Raw genomic sequence first — 19,912 nt, forward strand, 5'->3', positions numbered from 1 at the left:
CCATTAGGCAAGTGCAAAACGTCAGTTCAGCAGCGCGAACTTACTGCCCCATGTCTTCTCAATGGATTGGTTACCTAATGTTTTTTTTAATTGAACAGGAAAAAAACGACTAAGAAATGAAATTAGAGTACCAGAAGTACCTCTAGCAATATAATTCTGCAATGCTCCGACGATTCAAATTTACATGCACACGGTGATTTGGTTAGCATCAGTCAATGTGGAGGTACAGAAACTATGTATTTGCTTTTCACTATCAGCTGCGTACCTGCATTCTCCTCGCCTTGGCCACCTGTGCCTTTGGTCATCCTACCACCAGCTACACTCTCGCCAGTAACCTCGGTTACGGACTCGGCTATGGCAACCTCGGCTATGCCGGCCTTGGCTACGGTGGCCTTGGGCTCTCCCATTATGGCCTTTCCCATGGAGTTGGCTACTCAGGCCTGACTGGCTATGGCGTTGGTTACGGACACGGATACGCCCCAGCCGCTAGCTACGCCGTCGCCGCCCCAGCTGTTGCCCGCACCGTTTCCACCTACCACGCTACTCCAGCTGTGACCGCTTTCCACGCCGCCCCAGCTGTCGCCACCTACGCTGCCGCCCCAGCTGTAACCAGCGTTGTCCGCTCCGCTCAAGTTGTTGCTGCTGCCCCAGCTGTCACCAGGGTGGTCCATTCCGCTCCAGCTGTCACCTACGCTGCCGCTCCAGCTGTCACCAGGGTGGTCCAGTCCGCTCCAGCTGTCACCTACGCTGCCTCCCCAGCTGTCACCAGGGTGGTTCAGTCCGCTCCACTTGTCCAGACCTATGCTGCCGCCCCAGCCGTAACTCGTGTCGCCACCTATGCTGCCCCCGCTGTGACCAAGGTTGTCCAGTCCGCTCCTCTTGTCCAGAGCTACGCTGCTGCCCCAGCCGTGACCGCTGTCCACGCTGCTCCAGCTTTCGCTGCCGTCCACGCTGCCCCAGCTGTTACCACCGTTGCCCACGCTGCTCCAGCGGTTGCTACTTACGGAGTCGCCCACGCTGCCCCAGCGGTTGCTACTTACGGAGTCGCCCACGCTGCCCCAGCGGTCGCTACCTACAGCGTTGCCCACGCTGCCCCAGCCCTCGCTACCTACGGTGTTGCCCATGCCGCACCAGTCCACTACGGCTACGGCGTTGGCTCCCTGGGCTACGGTACCGGTCACTACGGTTACGGCCACGGTCTCCTCGGTTACGGCCTGAACTATGGCTACGGTCTTGGCTCCCCGCTGAGCTACGCCACCCTCCTCCGCAAGAAGAAGTGTAAGATGTACTTTGTAGTCGGCAGTTAATTTTGCTATAGCATTGGCCTGACAAATCTATGTGCAGCACTAATAGTACCTTTTTTTCCCTCTTTGCAGAAATTTACGTCTTCCTTACCATCGGATCGTACTGACGGCACACATCAACGGAGAAATTTGTGTCGAGATTTCAATCAAGTGTATTGATTGTCGTCAGAATAAACAGTTTCGTCCAAATTGGTTGGCTCTTTGACATAAGTAGTTCAGCGAAAACCCGCATGGGTGAGAGAAGTAATTTACAGAGAGAAAGTAAGACATCCAACCGCTCGTAGCTATTGCTACAAAGGAAACTCATATGGGTTCCTCGAAAGAAAAGCCGCACAGTTGAAGGAAAATTATATATATATATATATATATATATATATATATATATATATATATGGCGCTTATGTTAGCTGCACCAAATGTTTCGATTTAGACAAACATTAATCTTTGTAAAGTTCTTATTACCATTAGAGTGTACGGATTGGCAGCCTCTAACCGTGGGGCAATTTCCTCGTTTACGTACGTGTTACTGAACTTGCAGTAATTAACTTTCTATTCATCAAAAATACATGGCTACAATGTACCTATCACAGTCTATGCCAGTTCTAGAGTTATAGATGTTGTGAAATAAGTTATGCAGTAATTTTTTCTTTCTTTCTTGGACAGCTCCCATCCCTATGTCTGCTTTGCCGCAGTCATTCTAAACGGTCTAATGTAACTATCTAAAAAATATGGGGCTCCAAGATTTTTCACTTTCTCAATTTTGTCCTTGTCAATGTTTGTTGAAGGATCCCACACTGTACAGCCATATTGTAGGATAGACCTTACATAGGATAGACCTTACACAGATCACGAGCTTGTGTCAAAAAGAGTTTGCTTGGTGTTCCGCCGAAATAAACCAAACATTTAGGATGCTTTTGCCGTGATATGGCCAACGTGATTGTGCCAATACATGCACCGTGTAAGATATATTCTAAAATACTTGAATTCTTCAACGATGCCCGAGCTAGAATGACTGATGTTGAAGGTCGTGCTCAGTAGCGTTCTTTTTCCCTTGGGAGGTGCAGATGAACCCGTTCTTGAGTGTTTAGTTGCATGTTCCATTTTTAGCACCATGTATATTTGTAGTTTGCATATTGAAAATTCCGATTACAAAAATTGAAAAAAAAAAACAAAATTCGTTGCCAGGTCAGCTTGAATTTCGCCACTGTCAGCGAAATAGGCATATGGGTCTAAGAAAGAAAGCAAGGCGAGAACTTGAATAATTACAGCGCAACAAAGTAATCTAGTTGTGCAAAGCACGAACCAGATCTTAACGCAGGTGATCAGCATAGCTGCCTGCTCATTTGAGAGGTAGAAAACTCCGGCTGACGGCGCGAACAGCTAGTTCTACGTGCCTCGAATGCGTCCTCGCAGGCGTCGCGTCAGCCTAAATATGAGTCTAGCTGCGTGCGCTGCATAAAGTTGCTCGAAGTGCGGCAATTTAACGCCACCAAAATCTCAAGCGACAAGCTTACATTGCGCCTATTCAAGAAATTTGCAGGAGGTAATAACTTACCCGCGTATAGGGGACGGCAAAATATATCACATAAGTTTCCATAATTGCCCCATTCGTTAAACTTGACGACAAAAATAATATGCCGGGTTATCGCATGAGATATAGAAACGCGACAGTTACCAGATAACTTAGGAACGCTCTGGCGACGAGCTGCCATGCAACACTATCTAGCTACAGTTTACCGAAGCGGCGCAAGTCTGAACTATCCATCTGAAGTCACTCTGCCACAGGTTAGAATGGATGTGACAAGAAGCCGCGTCCTCCAATTTAAACCCACCTAAGCCCACATGCACCTGGTGCTGTCGGCGTTGCAATGGAGGAGGCACTTGATGGTGGTTCACCCAGATGTGCAGCCAAAGTTACATAGTACGTAGAATAACGCGAGCCGTCTAAATAAATACGAAGGGCGATACGCGGTAACTTTGGCAGCAGAACATTTTGGCCGTTTCGATGGTAGCGGTGACAGCATGGATTTCATTACCCCAGGAATACAAGTGAAAAGGACGGAACGCGAGGCAGAAAAAATATACAAAGCCAGTGCAGCGCACTAGGGATAAAAAAGCGGCGCTGGATACTAAGGCAGCACAGAACGGGCCTGCTGGGCTTCAGAAGAAGTACAAGCGCTTACGACCTACAGAACAGGAGGGAATTGATACAAGCAAGTTTGTACAAGAAAAAGCACCAAGGAGGTACGTTCGAATGGAAGAAAATTGGCCACGGATGCTAGACAAACACTAGCCTAAGTGTTGGCAAGAACGTGCCCCTACTAATCGCGCTTAATCCATACGAAAAAAACGACACCTCTCGGTGTACTAAAATAAACTGTGCGCTTTTGCGTGAAAAAGCAAGGACACGATTATTAAGCACACCCTGGTCGAGCAATGTGGTCGCCTGGGTTTCTTTAGGGTGTGGCCAATGCACGTTATGCGAGCCTTTTACCATTCGCTTCCTTCTGAAGGTGGCTTACTCATAATGGCAAAGCCCTTAGCGCAATTCAAGAAGACAGGGACGTGACAGAGACGCAGGAATGCGCTAAGGTGGCTAGAATTAAAGCCTGTCACCTCTAACTCTTTTGGAATTGAGCTAAAGGCTTTGCCATCATGAATAAACCGTACAACCTAGCCCGAGGTTCAGTTTAGTTGAATGTGGCTGACGCGGTCGGGAATCTAGTTCGCAAGCTCGTGCTTGGAAACGCAACGCCATGGAATCTAGGCCACCAGGGCGCGTTGCCTGTCCGTGTAGACGGTATCGAAGGAATACAGTGTTTCCTACCTGCGTGATGTCTCTCATATTATATTAGCTCGCATTTTAAGGCGATAGAAGTTAAGCGCTCCAAATGGGGCTTCTTTTGTATGTCCATTGGTCCTATTGGTTACGCCTTCATCGTCACCAGGTCATCGTCTGGTGTGGAACTTCTTCCTAAGCACTTGGCGAAGAAAGAGAAAACGTGGACTTCATGACCACTTGGCGTTGAACTCGTGCCATCATGGCTGAGTGTAGTTGCTTGCCGGATTGTGCAGTGGGCTAGCTGTCACGCACAATTAAAGCCTGTCAATTTGTGCGATGTTTTAGTGCGTATCGCAGACGATGACTGTTAGCGGGTTCTGTGCAATAACTTCGACGTCTACGGGATGCAATGCATTAGCAGACGAAGAAGATGGCGGATGCGTCGTAAATATATTCTTGACAAGCCAATTACGTCAACAGTGGAAAACTGCTGCAGTCACGCCAAATGAGTACAGGGTGAGAGGAATCATCAAAATTTGCCGGCTAATTTCTGGTGGCTTGAAGAAATGTTATTCCTTTTTGACTAACTAGTAAAAGAGCGACATTTTGTACCACAAGTTGCGAATCCCTCAAGGAGCATTGATATTAGCTCTTTCTTACAGTATTCAGGAACCTGAAGCATTAACAAAATTCTTCGTTAGGTTTTTCTTCTTTTTCATCGTATTTGGTTAACTTCTTCATAAGCTTTTCTTTAAGTCGACTGGAATACGAAGGCCATTACGCGCTGTTTTTAGTGTCCTTTTTAATACAGCTTAGCCGCACTTGTCTGCATCATATGCGTCAAAATGTTGTCCGAGAAAGTACTCCACTGACACCCTTCACAGCGTTTTCCCCTTGACACCAGTAATTTTGCTTTATTAGACAACCGGTTTACATACCAACTTTTAAAATGTGTGCCCAACCCTATTTTTTTTTTATTCTCATCCAGAAAGCCACCGCACAATGCCTGACCTACCTTCGTTTCGTTGACAAGCCCGTTACTGAGCTCATTGCAGTTACAGATAACTGCTTACATATAAGATTCAAGAGATTTAGTTCATGTCAGAAAGCTGCTACAACCCGCCCCGCGGCTGAGCCGCGCCCGGTAGTACACGTACAACGTGGCCATGACACAAAGTCAGCGTTTATTGTCCGGCTTGGACTTTTATCTGAATGAAAGGTAAGCGAAAGGGAGTGCGAGAGAAGGACGAAGCAGGCGCGCGCATGCGTAAACTGACGTCACCTGTGCAGCGTTGAACAACAGTTTGTGGCATTCCTCCTTCCTTAGGTTCCTTAACGCTCCACTGTCTCCTTGATACGTCTGGGACGTCGTAGCTCGGGAGGCGGGCGGTCATGTAGGCTGGTGGAAGTGCCCATTGGAGTTTCGCGGTCTTGAACTGGTGGGTCCGGGATTATCTGGGGGCTATAGGGGGGCTCTGAAGCCAAGGTTTCTTCGATGCTCCTCCTCCTGAGATGGTCCGTGTGGCGGTGAACAAGCCCATTCTCCGTGTCTACAGACACGAGGCGTATCGCCATGGTTGTCCGGACCTTGCCAGAGGTCCATTTGTCTCCGCGGCCTTAACTCTGAAGTAACACAGCATGTCCGCGAGCGAAGCTCCAGCTGACGTTGTTAGCAGACTGGTACTCTCGTGTTGACCGGCTCCAAGGAGGTCAAGGCATGTTTAATAGGGTGCGTAGTCTGTATCCCAACAACATTTCCGATGGGAAGCGTCCTGACCGGGCCGGTGTGTTACTGCAGCGACACAGGGTCCCAGCCAGCGCCTTTCACTTTAAGCCACCAAACCACCACATTTCACTTTAAGAACTCACTAAACTCCCACCGAGTGAACGGCGTGCCTTTATCCGACACTACTGTGTATGATAGACCGAAACTACTGCACAGCGTTCGCATTGTGTCAAATGGGCTGCCGGAGGTCGCGCGAGACAACGGCATGGCCTCGATCCATTTACTGTGAGAGTCCACGACGACAAGCACCATCTTGTTTTGGATTGGACCCCGGAAAGTCGACATGCAGTCGCGACCATCTTTCCTGCGTCTCAGGGCAACTGATGGGTGCCTGCGCAGGTGGCATGGGCAACGCCTGCATGGCATTCTGGCACACAGCGGCTACGAGCTCAATATCGTGTTCAACTGACACTGACAGGAACCTGTCAGTTCGTGTTCAACGCCAGACCACCAAAATTGTGACCTTGCGACTGCCTTCATTGCCGAAACGCCTTGGCAAGCCCCGCCGGAACAACAACACGATGGCCCCAGTGCAGCAAGCTCTGTTGTACGGACAGCTCGTGCCACCTTTTTTGATACTCCCGCATCTCTGTGCCTTCTTCAGCAGTGCGTTGTGGCCAACCGTCGATGACATACCTGCACACACTTGAGAGTACGACGTCTGACTTTGTAAGGGCTTGGAGTTCTTCCACTGGCACCACAAGCTCGTCCCACTGGTCCATGACAAGGACGTAATCGGCCCTATCCTCGGCGTCCTGCAGCCCCTATACAGAAGATTGTGCTATTCGGCTTAATGCATTTGCGTTGAGCATAAATGCAGCGCGCTTGTACTGCAGTTTAAAATTATATGCACCAAGTAGTAAAAGCCGTCTCTAGATTCTGACTGCCACCGTGACCGGTGCCTGACGATCGTGCCTAAACAGACCCAGCAACGGCTGGTGTTCCGAAACAAGAGTGAACTCTAGCACCAAAAGGCAGCCCTGAAACTGAGTGACACAAAATATTAACTCAAACGCTTCGCTCTCAATGTGGGAGTATGTTCTTTGGCCAGTTGTCAGTGTTCTCGATCGAAACTCCACTGGGCGCTCCTCGCCTTCTAAGTCGTGAAAAGGGGCAGCCCCAACTCTGTAGGTTGACACGTCACAATCTAAGTAAACCTCACTGTTCGGATCGAAATCCGTCAGGACCAGTGCCGTGCATGACGCATTCTTCACCAGGATGAAGGCTTTATTTTCTTCGGTCGCGACTGGTCACGACCGAAAGGTCGCAACCGCATGTCGACTTCGCGGGACCAATCCAAAACAAGGTGGTGCGTTTGTGGTCGTGGACTCTCACAGTAAATGGACTGAGACCATTCCGGTGTCTCACGCGACCTCCCGTAGCACAGTTGACACCCTGCTAACACTGTTCAGTAGGCTCGCTCTACCATAAACAATAGTGTCGGATAATGGCGCGCTGTTCACCAGGTGGTAGTTTAATGCGTTCTTAAACGAAATGGGGCGGTTCACTTTCGCCCCCCCCCTGGCACCCGCAGGGTAATAGACTGGCGGAACGTGCTGTCCGAACCATTTTTCTTTAAAACTGGAACAGTAGGTGTGGCCAACTCCGAGGGGATCACTGCGGATGTAATGCCAGCTGCCACGAATCGATCTATTGCCTCTGAAACCTTATAAAAAAGAGCCTGTGGTAATTTTCTTCCCTTGAAGAAATTTGTCGTGGCTCCTGGCCCAATGTGAAGGCTCATGGTGCGATGGGCCTTTCATGAGTCCTACGCCCTCCGTGGACAGGTAGGCGTAGTTATCCATCGCCGCATGCACTGACGGAGACCCCGGGCATGACTCTAGTGGTTACATCACTACGTATAGTACCGCTGCACACTCCTCTTCTAGTTTCTGCAGCACATTACGACCGCGCAAGAGAGGACCTTCGCAGTCCAAGGCAATCAGCTTACAATCAGCCTCTACTGACTTGCGACAGATACGCATGGGCACTACTCTGCGCACTGGCAGCGGCTCCAAATAGCACGCCAGCTTTACCTTCGGTTCCTGCAGCTTGGGCCATTGATGACGGTAGGCTTTGTAGGTTGTTCTAAGAAGGACGCATACGGGTGAGCCGCTTTCTATATCCATCTTCAACTTTACACTGTTACACGTGAACGTTTTCTGAATCCATGGCACCAATGAATCCCTTCAAGTGAAGGACCGAATTTGCGACGAGCTGCTATCACTGTCGGCGGCTTGTGCTGTCACATTCAGTGCGTTGTCAGACTTTGGGCACATTCTTGGTCAAGTGCACTTGTTTTCCATATATATAACAGTGCCTCCCGCTCATTCAAAAGGCTGAGCATTCATGATTACGCTTTCCACAGCACTCGCATAGCTTTCCCCCGTCCTGTTTATTCTATCATCGTGGCACCCAATGTTGCTCCTTCACTTCGAACACTTTCGCTGGGCCCTTTTCTTGATTTATGTGCTGCGCATCTGACTGTATACTTTCTGCTCACAACGCGAATGCCTCCGATTCTTGCAATGTCAAATCAGGTTTTGCCAACAGCTGCTTTTGCATATTTCTTGAACGTACTCCTCAGACGATTTCGAACGTACTACCCGTAAGAGTTCACGCGAGCATACGAAAAAAGGACGTGAAAGCAGCTTACAGACAACGCATTATGTTTTTTTCCCGCTAGAACTAAAAAGCTTTCCGTATAAATAAACACGCACTTCGCGACTTAAATTTAGTGCGTTGCCTAGCAACAAGCTAGTGGCACGCCAGACGCGCCATATGTATGTGTCATGCGCCAGACACCCTACCGAAGCTAGCGATGCCAGCTTCGCATGTGAAGTTCGCCTGTTCGGCGACCCCTCTCTTTTCGATGTAGCCTGTTTATTGAGCTTCCGGCGTTTTCTTGGATGCTTTCTGCATTTCGAGATGGCATCACTGTACTATTGGACTACAGCAAGGTCAGAAGTTTTGCTTGACAGTCTGCGACGCATTTCACGCAAATGTAGGCTTACGGTACAAAACCGAGACTGTAGTGACGCTGTCAGCGAAAACAGCTTGGCTTTTCTGGCGCACTTTAATATCAGGTAATTACTCGTACTTGGAAATGTTTCCGACGCTTTGTATGAGCTTCACCATTACTGTAACTTATTCTGGAAGTTTTTGGCTACGCTCACCGCACCCGGCTTGGTGGCGCAGTTAGCGAAATGAAGCTCGACCGTGGTGACGGTTTCGCGTGTAGGGAATCTTATCGCAACAAGTCCGTGACGCTTTGGCTGACCTCCCACGTTATTGTAATTATTTCGCAGGTTTTGAGATACTCCTGAAGTACACGCGCCCCGTCTGGCCTTGCGCCCCAGTTAGCTAACAGCAACTCTACCCTGGTGAGGCAGTTAGTTTGGCGTGTACTGAATTTTGGTGGCACAAGTTTTTGTGGCCCTGCAATAACATATACCTTGTTTCAGTACTCGCGCTTGTCAAAAACGCGACGAGCGATTGCCAAGGGTGATAACACGGGCGTGTGTTGCTTGTGCCGGCAGGATGCGCAGAAAATAACGCCAAGGAGCTCAAACACCAAGAACTTGAATATTCTGTCTTCTGAGCGACTGAAAACAGACTTTGCACTCACGCATTTGTCTAGAATCCGAGTAGAAGGCATTCTGCGAGCGTGTAACATGGTCTAGCTGAGAGCGTGTGGCGTGGCCACCCATGTTTACTTCGCGTACCACCGCGTCGTCTGAGGCCAAGTTGTTTGGGAAACACGCGGTCACCCGTGTATTTGTGTTCTTAAAGTGCAGGAAATATAGCCCGCATAGGGGAATTCTTGAAAATCAGATGTTTTCTTCGTATATTATGGTATATATCTTTTGGTAGGTGTATATCTCCTATGAAATGTATCAAAAAGTAAGTCTAATTGTAAAGCCACCCATTCAACACGTACGCACGTTTCGCCTCTGCACGCAGTATTCCTTTTAGGTCAATATACCAAAATGATGCATACTTGTAATTTACTTTGTTTTTAGCTGATGGAATCCAGTGGAGCTTCCTACGGCAACTACTGCCGCTTACCTGCTGCCACAATTTGGGATGAATGCAAAAAAAGCCCGGAATGAGCATTTATATAGAGCAAAATAAACATTTCATCATTTCAGAAGACTCCTTGCCTATACTTTAGGAAATTGCACGTGACACAGGTACGATGGAGGCTTGTAAATATCGTTCGCAATCATTTTTACTAAATAATAAAAGTATTCCACGCCAAGGCCGCGCGTGGTTCAGCAGTAGAAGCAAAATAAAAATGCCGTGCCGATCAGCGGAGCCAGCGGGGTGTCAACTAGCTGGCGTTCAAAACGCTGTCGTCAAGACCGATACCGGAAGGTGTTAATCCCATTCACTTGGTGCACTACATCCAATACGGCCGCTAGGCTCTATGGGAGTGTCCGCTCTTGTTGAATTTCTTTCTCTACGCTTCTCTATTCTCTAACGAAAGTAAGCGAGGGGGGGGACAGGGACAGAAAGACGAAGTAGGTGCGCGCATGCGTTGACTGACAGCACCTGCGCATTCGTGACCAGCAGTTGTGGCAGAACCTTGCTAAGTGCCGCATTCAGTGCTTGTCTGAAAGAATGCACATATTCTTAATCACCCTCCGCTGCATAGGAAACGTGCCTCTGTATTCCTTTTGGTGTCGGCAGCCGCTGCTGATTTTAAGGCCAGTGAATCGTTTTGGCAGTTCTTTCTTAGCGAAATATAGTTCCGTGCAGGCCATCAAACACCTACTTGGCGAGCATTTATGCGTGTTTTTTTTCTAAACTCAGTGGGCGCTTGCAATATCGCCTTACTTAGCCGGCTGCCCTACGACGGGATTTGTATTGTTCCTTTTTATTTTGCAGGGACTGGGTGCAATAAAATTTTCAGAGATGGCGTGATGCGGACGGCGATTCGAGTCGATGACATTGAGCACAGCAGAGCGACACTGCTTCTTCTAGTCCAGCACACCATAACCGACCCTGCCTAGTTAAGGCCGCAAATAAAAGAATAGCTACACCTACAACGTCATGACTTTCTCTTGATGCACCTTATCTCTTGCATCGGTCAGGAAAAATAAGAACTGGCTTCACGTTAGTCTTCAGTGGCACACTATAGCTCTCCCGTTCAGCCATGTCGACTTGTATAAAACGTTTCGTTACCGAATAATAGAGACAACAGCTGTACACGAAAGATATGAAATGCTGTATCGAATTACGATGCCGTCAGAAATGTCGAAGATAACATGAAAGCAAAAGGGGATTGATAAATCAAACTGCTGATACTGGTTTTATATTTTTGTTGTATATTCTTCAAAACAGAGGTAAGGAGGCAGTAATAAATTTTAGTCAGCTTTTACGGAGGCAGTTTATTCTGCGGCGACAATCGATACACTGGATCGAATTCTCGCAATACGTTGTTTCATTGCTTCATCGTCTCGCCTCTTCTGTCTGACCAAGGAACGAAGAAGACGGTAATTTCTGAAAATACATGAAAATGATATCACAGGTGGTGTGAATCGGTTGAGAACAAAATCAAAATAAATAAATTTACTGCCAGAAAAGCAGAACCTACACATTTTGCGCAGGAGTCTAGGTGTTGGTAGGAGTGAGCGCGTTGCTGGAGAGCGATGGAGAGCGATGCGAGAGCGACAGAGCGATGGAGAGCGACAGCTCGAGAGCGATGGCGTAGCCAGCGGCTGGGACGTATCCGTGTCCGTAACCGACACCGTAGCGAGTGAGGCCGAGATAGCCAGCTTCATGATAAGGGCTGTAATGGAACAGACCACAAAGCCGGCGTAGCTGAGGCTGCTATAGCCAGGTCATAGTCGAGTTCAATGGCAACAGTGCAGCCACTGGACACTTGACAAGTGAAGGCGCTGGCAGCCAAAATGAGGGTGATGCAGACATGCAGCAGAAAAACAGAAAAGTAATAACTGTTGTGACAATCGGGGGTCTGTGCGGCCAGAAAGGCTCCATGGATGGTACCGTGACAGGTACCAGGAGAAAGAAGGGTTCCCAGGGATGTTTAAGAGATAAAAAAGGATTATATTGAAAAAAGGTATATGATTCAGCTTTGCAAACACGGCTCCAACTATTGGAGCACACTATATGCTAAAATCTTTGCATGTCCGATCATCCCTCTCTCAGCCAGTCGGATGGGCTTTTTATGCCGTTTATTTCCTTTTATTCCTCGTCGAGGCAATTCGCCGGCCAATCACAAACGCCTAATAGTTTACCACCTACCATTCCCCAACGTGCCATATTAGTCTCCGAGTCTCCTCGCGTGTCTTTTCCCTGTAAGTTCCCGTATTGGAGAAGGGTTCTTTTCTCGCTCCGTAAGCGTTTACTCCGACCCATTCGAAAAGCCATAGTTGACTTTCTCTTGCATGCTGTCCCATATACGGCTTCAACAGCTGCAGGTTGTTATCGGAGTCCTGAATTATGGCAAATATCACCTGCTTCTCACAGCTCCTGGCCATGTGGCCTTCTTCTTCGCAGTTGTATCACAAAATCCTGTTCCGCACCTCGAACGCGCGTGCAGTCAATGAGCGCCTTTGTTTCTAGAGCTACTTTAGGTGCGTCACCCTCTTTCTCCTGAGGCGTGCCTGGGGAATTTGAAGTCTCCGGTTTAAACTTCTGATGGAAATGTGTCGGGAGAAAGAAGGGTTCCGAGCGATACTTAAGAGATGAGAAAAATGATTATATTCGATATGGGTACATGATTCAATTTTACAAATACGGCTCCAATTATCGGAGCACACTAGATGCTAGACCCTTTGTGTTCTGAGAAACAACTACCGCTTTGTCGCTTCTCTTTGATCGTCGCGGCGTACTGCGGAAACTTCGGCACGTGGAGGGTTTCTCGGCGAGTTCTACCGCTCTCTCTTTTGGCCTTTGAAGGCGGCGTGAAATGCTGGATCAAAGTGCCTGAGCAATGTATTCTTAGGGCCATCGTAGTCTCGCGTTTTCTCCTCGGACAAGCAATTCATGAAGCACTTAGGCATACTATACGCGATTAGCACGGATCATTTCCCGGTTCACAAGACACGGCTGACATCCTTTTCTCACACACTCCTTTTAATCCTGCGTGGAAATTAACTATATCCTCTTCTGCCATGAAAGTGTGGAGCTTGCGTCGCGCTATCTGCCACCTATGCCTCTAACTTGTCCGTTCAAGTACAGTCCTTTTAAAACCATGCCATTGCGCTCTCGTACTCATATGCGCTGGCGCCTCTCGTATTCATATGCTTCACGCTTGCGCCTTTCTGCCTCTTTACGCTCACGGATTTTGCACTCCTCTGCCCTTTGCTTCCGTCCAACAATACTTTCCGAAGCCTCGTCAGCTTCTTCGACAGTCACTCTTCTGGCTTCATGACGTCGAGAACTGCTGCTTTCGCTTTCGCAGAGCCAGCGGAAATGGCTAACTCCTCTCATATTAAAATGAGGTCCTGCGCGTTAACTTTCTACATAGCGATCACGTTGGCCTTCAAAATTCACGCTTCCTTAAGACTGAATTTCGCTGTTTAAAGAAGGCAACTTTGCCCACACATTGCCCACCAGGAAACACTAACATACTCTCCTATAATATTCGTTCTTTTACTAGAGAGAGCACGGGAGACATGAAGAGCAAACATCACGCGCTAGCTAGCCCGTCCTTATTGCTATCATCAGGAGACTGCAGTATTTCTCGTTCGTCGCGCTCTTACCTCATAAAATAATTTTTCTGGCCTCACTAGCCTCCTCCCAGCTCCTCTCCTCATTGTGCAAAAGCTCTAATTGCTACCTTTTGCCTTTTCTAGGGACAACCGAAATGCCCTTCTGCTCATTTCTTTCGAGGAGGTCATGAGCTTGCAACTTCTTTATGCGCATATCGCACCCTCTGTTTCTTCCCCACTAGCAATTTAGTCCGCGAGACACTCATTTCCTGCTCTAAAAGAAAAAATCATTAATAACACCGAACACCATTATTGACTGCCTGCGCTAATTAGTCTGGCGAAAAGAGAAGCAAACACGTAGCGCTCACCACACCGATGTAGCCAAGGCCAACCGATCTCATAAGCTGCCAGCTACTGTTGTGAAAGTCCGGGGTCCGTGCGGTCACAAAGGTTTCATGGATGGTACCCTGCCTTATGCCGGGAGAAAGAGCGGTTCCGGGTGATACTTATTAGATGAGAAAGATGATTATATTCAAAATAGATACACGATTCAGTTTTACAAACACGGCTCCAATTATCGGAGCACACTAGATGCTAGAGCCTTTGCTTGTCCAAGCGTCCCTCTCTCAGCCGTCCGGATCCACATTTTATGCCGCTGATTTCCCTCTTTTCCCCGTCGAGGGAATGCACTGGCCAATCACAAACGCATAATCGTTCACCACCTCCCATTCCCCGACGTCCCATGTGTCTCCAACGTTGCACAATACGAGGCAACCACGTAGCAAACTGTGAACCTGCCGCCGACGCTTTCTCTGGGAGTTCTCGACAACGACCCTGTCATCGATCAACGGCCCCTTTGTGGCGGTCAGGAGGGGCGACGTTGTTGTCTTGAAGCGACCTGTCGTTTCTGCTCGCTCGAAAAGCCGAATATTTGGCTTCATCTCCACAAGACTCAGGAGAAGCTGATTGAGCTGCCTTGAGTGGTCGACGAGGCCTGATCAGCACCCGTGACAGTCGCACGTACGTCTGCCGGTGAAGCATGCTTTGTTCTGAGGGATCGTCAGGCACAAGATAACACAGTTTCTCCAAATCAAAAAGAATTAAGCAAGGACGCCAAATTTTACCTATCACATGTAATTTGAGGCTACTCAGAAAATCGTTGCGCAGACCCGCCATAATCTTTGACTTCACTTAATATGGCATATCTGTAGCCTCCATCTAAATAAAATCAGGGATATATTAAACTGAGAAGTCGTTGAGTAGTGAATCTTCAATGGAAATAAACTTCAGAGACCTCGTACAGTCTTTCTGAATATCAAATTATTTTAATATGATACGCAGCAGTTGAGTAAATTTTTGTAATGTACGCAAAAATGTATACGCACAAGGTGCAGATACGAGGTGTAGGCTTTGCGTACACAATGGTTACAGAAACTTTTTGTGAGTGATACGTACAATGGCCGATGAAGCAATTGTTCCCTAACTATGTGATCGAAGTAAAATATTTTTCGATGAAGTACAGTCGAGTACACCTTTCGTGCGGAGGGAGGTCATGTAGATGAAGAGTAAGTTTCATTTAGAAAACACTAGAACACTAACTATAGTCAGAAAGAAACCAGGCGCTGAGATTCTGGACGAGCTCTAAAAGGTTTGTTAGTGTTACCTGGCCAATAGCCCAAATTTAGAAGGCATCCTCAAACTTTGGTCGGACCAAGGTTTTGTGAAGGTGGAGTTTTACGGTGATAGTGGCGCATCAGAACTGAGACTGCGTGCTCTCACTAACCGGCTGAAGATATTGTAAGTTGAATACCATACGAGAGATACAAGAATTCATGGAAAGCGTTGGATGTAGGTCTTGGTACAATGCATATTTTGGAATACGCAATGAAAAAGAGGAAAGGTAACCGACAGCCCGATTTTCAATACTCATATCATAAGAAGCCAAGAAGGACACCAAGGACAGCACAGGGGAAATTAGTTGTACCTTAATTGGACAAGTTGGCCAAGTAGCACTGGCGCCGTATAGTGAATACCTCCTTGTGTTAAAAGAATTTGTAAGAGACACGAACGTTCCATCCAATTCAATCTAATCCAATTCAATGATCGGATAATTTTAGGCCGAATATTCTTACAGTCAAGTTCCCCTTCCCACTTCCTTGCGACATCAGTTCCTTTAGTTTTCGTTAATTTACTGACATCCACCTCCGTGCACAGTTGCACGAGCTAGTCTAACGAATTGATTACGTAATGTATCACTATTCCCTCTCGAAAGGAAAAGAGGGCATTGACGTCATAAGGGCTTCCGAAACTACATATTGCGTGCTTTAAAGCACTGCACCCTTGCAGTGTAGTTGATAAACTGGAAAGTAAACAATCAGTGGACCTAACATACTCCTATGCAACGATGGCTTGATTCCGCGAATGCATGCCTATTCGTATTGACATTATTTATAAAAAATGGCAGTTTTCGCAAATGCGCGATGCAGTGACTGCGATAGCAAGTTTTAGCGTGGGACTTGAACTTCAAGGATGGTGCTCTAAATGCATGCGGGTCTGAGTATCCCGGACGCGTCGTAGGCGGCTACGCCAAAAATTCTTAGCTCCCTAAAATGCTTTAGCGGGCCATGTGGGTCCTATGATTACATCAGAGAAGCACCACTAAGCTGTAGGTAAAGAACCACACCAGTAAATTGTATCACTTTCTAAATTGAGTACTAATATTGTTTTGCCCTTTTCACATTTATTAAATTTAAAGATATATGATGAAATGCATGAGCTATGGATGGTTTGTTTATGGATCTATATGTTTTAGTTTTCCTTGTAGGCTCTCATTCTCAAAGTACTGAGGAATAACGTAGTCACAAACGTAGCACCTGGTACGAGCAACTTTGTTGATTCAATGCGTAGAAATATAGCCCGCGAATACGGCATGCGTAAGTATGTAGCATACGTATACCTCAATGTATGCGGATCCCGACGGCGCAGATGAAAATTCGATTGGAGTGTCAATATAATTGTTATCGTAATAGTATACGGTTTGAGATTTTCCTTTGTCCCACTGTCCTGCTTTGCAGGGTGATCACCATGCGTGAGTCGTTAATTCTTCGTACTTAATTCCGCTCATTAGAAATTGCGACGCTTGAACCATGCCGCATGGGGCTGAAAATGCAGTGGATGCCTAGCTTATTCTGAGTGGCTGTTTTGCTTCGCTAAACAGCAAAAGATCCAACTTTCCATCACCCATTTCTTGTTCACGCAAAAATCCTGCATTTGCCTCAAAGTGACGGTAGAAATACTAATTTCTTGCCCTACCTGTCGAAACAAGTATATTATTGACAAAAAAAAAAAGCATCGCACGTGTACGTCGGCCGCAATTCAAGAGGCATCTGGTTATGCAATGCGCATGAAAGCATCCTGCTATAGCGCGTCGCGGCTGTACACGGTATTCAAGGTAGAATTTCACTAAATGTTTCAGTACTGACCCATTGGAAAGAATTTTTTCAATCAAGCCTTGCGGGCGAATGCAAAACCAGCGTGGAAGAAAAACAAGAGTATAGCGTTTGCCCTTGTGCCCTTGTGTTTGCCTTGTACGTAAGAAAGGTTAACGACCATAAAAAATAGCATACCCTTTCCTTCATGCGAGAGCACCACGTTTTCTTGCTGCATATTATTGAGGAATTAAAATACGATTCCCTCGCCACTCGAAAAGTCCGGCTTCTGACTTTTTGTCGAAGGGAACACTCGGGTATAAAAGGCCACTCCTCTGAGACCGAAATCAGAAGTTTCTTCTCCTCCATCGGACTAGGACCACCACCATGGTAAGTCAGCAATGAAATGTTCAGTCTCGTGTGGAAAGTGCAAACACTTCAAAATAGTCTGAAGTAAAAATGATGTCAAGCGTAGAATTACTTTTTGCAAGAATAACCGAAAATGGTTATGGCAGTTACAACGTTTCGGTCTATTGTCGAGACTCTCACCTCCGTATAATATTAGTGCATTCTTTGCAAGCAGTTCATAAAATGAAGACCACAAATAGACCTACCCGTTCAATTAGGAAGCATGAATTAAAATTAAAATAATGCGTGAGGCAACGAGTAAAAACAAAAGAAATATGTGCACTGCTTTGGTGCAGTTATCTGCACTATTTTACATGCCGATACTGTTTTTCATCTCTCAGCTGCGTGCCTGCATCGTCCTCGCCTTGGCCACCAGTGCCTTTGCTGGTCACGTTGCTGGAGGTTACACCCTCGCCAGCAACCTCGGTTACGGCCTAGGCTACGGAAGTCTCGGCTATGGCGGTCTCGGCTATGGTGGCCTGGGTCTCTCCCATTACGGCCTGTCCCATGGAGTCGGCTACTCCGGCCTCACTGGCTATGGTGTTGGTTACGGATACGGATACGCCCCTGCCGCTAGCTACGCCGTCGCTGCCCCAGCTGTTACCCGGACCGTTTCCACCTACCACGCTGCTCCAGCTGTGACCGCTGTCCACGCTGCCCCAGCCGTTACCGCTGTCCACGCCGCTCCAGCTGTCGCCACCTACGCTGCTGCCCCAGCCGTGACCAGCGTTGTCCGTTCTGCTCAAGTCGTTGCTGCCGCCCCAGCTGTCACCTACGCTGCCGCACCAGCTGTCACCAGGGTGGTCCAGGCCGCGCCAGTTGTCCAGACCTACGCCGCCGCCCCAGCCGTCACTCGTGTCGCCACTTACGCTGCCCCAGCTGTCACCAAGGTTGTCCAGTCGGCTCCTCTTGTCCACAGCTACGCCGCTGCTCCAGCCGTTACCGCTGTCCACGCTGCTCCAGCTTTCGCTGCTGTCCACGCTGCCCCAGCTGTTACCACTGTCGCCCACGCTGCCCCAGCCGTCGCTACTTACGGCGTTGCTCATGTTGCCCACGCTGCCCCAGCCGTCGCTACCTACGGTGTTGCTCACGCTGCGCCAGCCTACTACGGTTACGGTGTTGGCTCCCTCGGCTACGGTGCCGGCAGCTATGGTTACGGCCACGGACTCCTCGGCTACGGCCTGAACTACGGCTACGGCCTTGGCTCTCCTCTCAGCTACGCCACCCTCCTCCGCAAGAAGAAGTGTAAGTTCTGCTTTCTTTTCACTTTTTTTTTTATTTTTGAACTCTCCTTTCTCACTAACTTCCATGTTTTGTTGTTCTTCCAGAAATTTTCTTGTTCGACGCCCTCTGAAAGAATACAATGTACAGAGCAACGGAGAAGCAGTTTTCAAGGCATCAATCATGTGTACGGATTGTTACCGGAAAATAAACTACTTCTGCCAACTAAGCTTTGTCGTCTGTATTTTCGCTGACTCGGCTCCTTTTAGCAAATACACAAGAAAAGCATAATGTTTGTACCATTGCCATGCAAGCCTTCCCAGCAGAGCAAACGTTCAAGATGGCATTGCAATGACGAAGCACTGACGACGTTCAACCGCATGTTCACTTGTTCTACACTTTGTATCTTCATTAGCAGAACAGCAAACTTTGTAAGATCTCGTTAGTGCTGCGCTTTTGTGTAAGCGGCGCGCTAACGTATTCAGCAATGATCTAATTTTCTCCAGGATATCGCTGTTCATATTATTGTTCTTATAGCTCGCACATTTCTTGGATGATAATAGCTCACCCTAATTTAGATTGTCACGCAGTATCCGCATCGATGGAGCCTTTACATTTACATTGATAGCATTTTCTACAAGCTACAAGCTTCTACAAGCTACAAGCTACAAGCATTTTCTACAAGCGGGCTAGTTGGCGGTCGTTATTGGAATGAATCATGTAACCGCACAAAAACGAGGGACAAAGAAGGAACACACGAGACAACAGTTCCGCGCTTGTCTTGTGTATTCCTTCTTTGTCCCTTGTTTTTGTGCGGTTACATGATGCATTCCAGTAACATTGTCTTCATGATATAAGTGGAAGGCTTTTATTTTAAATCATGCAAACAATACGAGGCGACAAGTGCTGCCTAAGTGGTTGCCGAAGGTAACAAATTATTTTAAATACAGGACATTTGCTTGCCCCCAAAATATTGTCCTATCATCCCACCCTAACTCTATCGCTTTTAGTAGAGCAACTAGAGGAAGCGTCAGTTATAAACATGGCAAGGTACCTACCAAAGTTACACATTTTATGGCCCAGTCAATTTGTTTTCACGAGAGGCTTTTACACACAATTAGGTTTAGGTTCCTAAAAGATGAATAAGAATTGTTACTGGCAGCATTAACCTAGTTGATCTGTTATTTGTAGATCCTTCTAAAGTTTAAAAGAATATTTCATGTTTCAGATATAAAAGATGAATGTTATTGGTATCACTATTTCCGCTTTACAACTAATACGCACCTACCTTCTTGGTAGAG

At 47.4% G+C, this 19,912-nt stretch overlaps 1 protein-coding gene across 1 annotated transcript; it reads left to right on the plus strand.

Annotated features, from left to right (window-relative positions):
* Nucleotides 1–215: 215 nt before the first annotated feature.
* Nucleotides 216–18,985, plus strand: LOC129387011 (uncharacterized). Its single transcript, XM_072286869.1, has 4 exons — nucleotides 216–818; nucleotides 888–1,278; nucleotides 6,212–6,402; nucleotides 17,687–18,985. Exons 1-4 carry the CDS (start codon nucleotides 216–218, stop codon nucleotides 18,863–18,865), a joined length of 2,364 nt encoding a protein of 787 aa, XP_072142970.1. The 3' UTR covers nucleotides 18,866–18,985.
* Nucleotides 18,986–19,912: the final 927 nt, after the last annotated feature.

This window comes from Dermacentor andersoni, chromosome 3 (genome assembly GCF_023375885.2).
Source record: "Dermacentor andersoni chromosome 3, qqDerAnde1_hic_scaffold, whole genome shotgun sequence".
NCBI lineage: Eukaryota > Metazoa > Arthropoda > Arachnida > Ixodida > Ixodidae > Dermacentor > Dermacentor andersoni.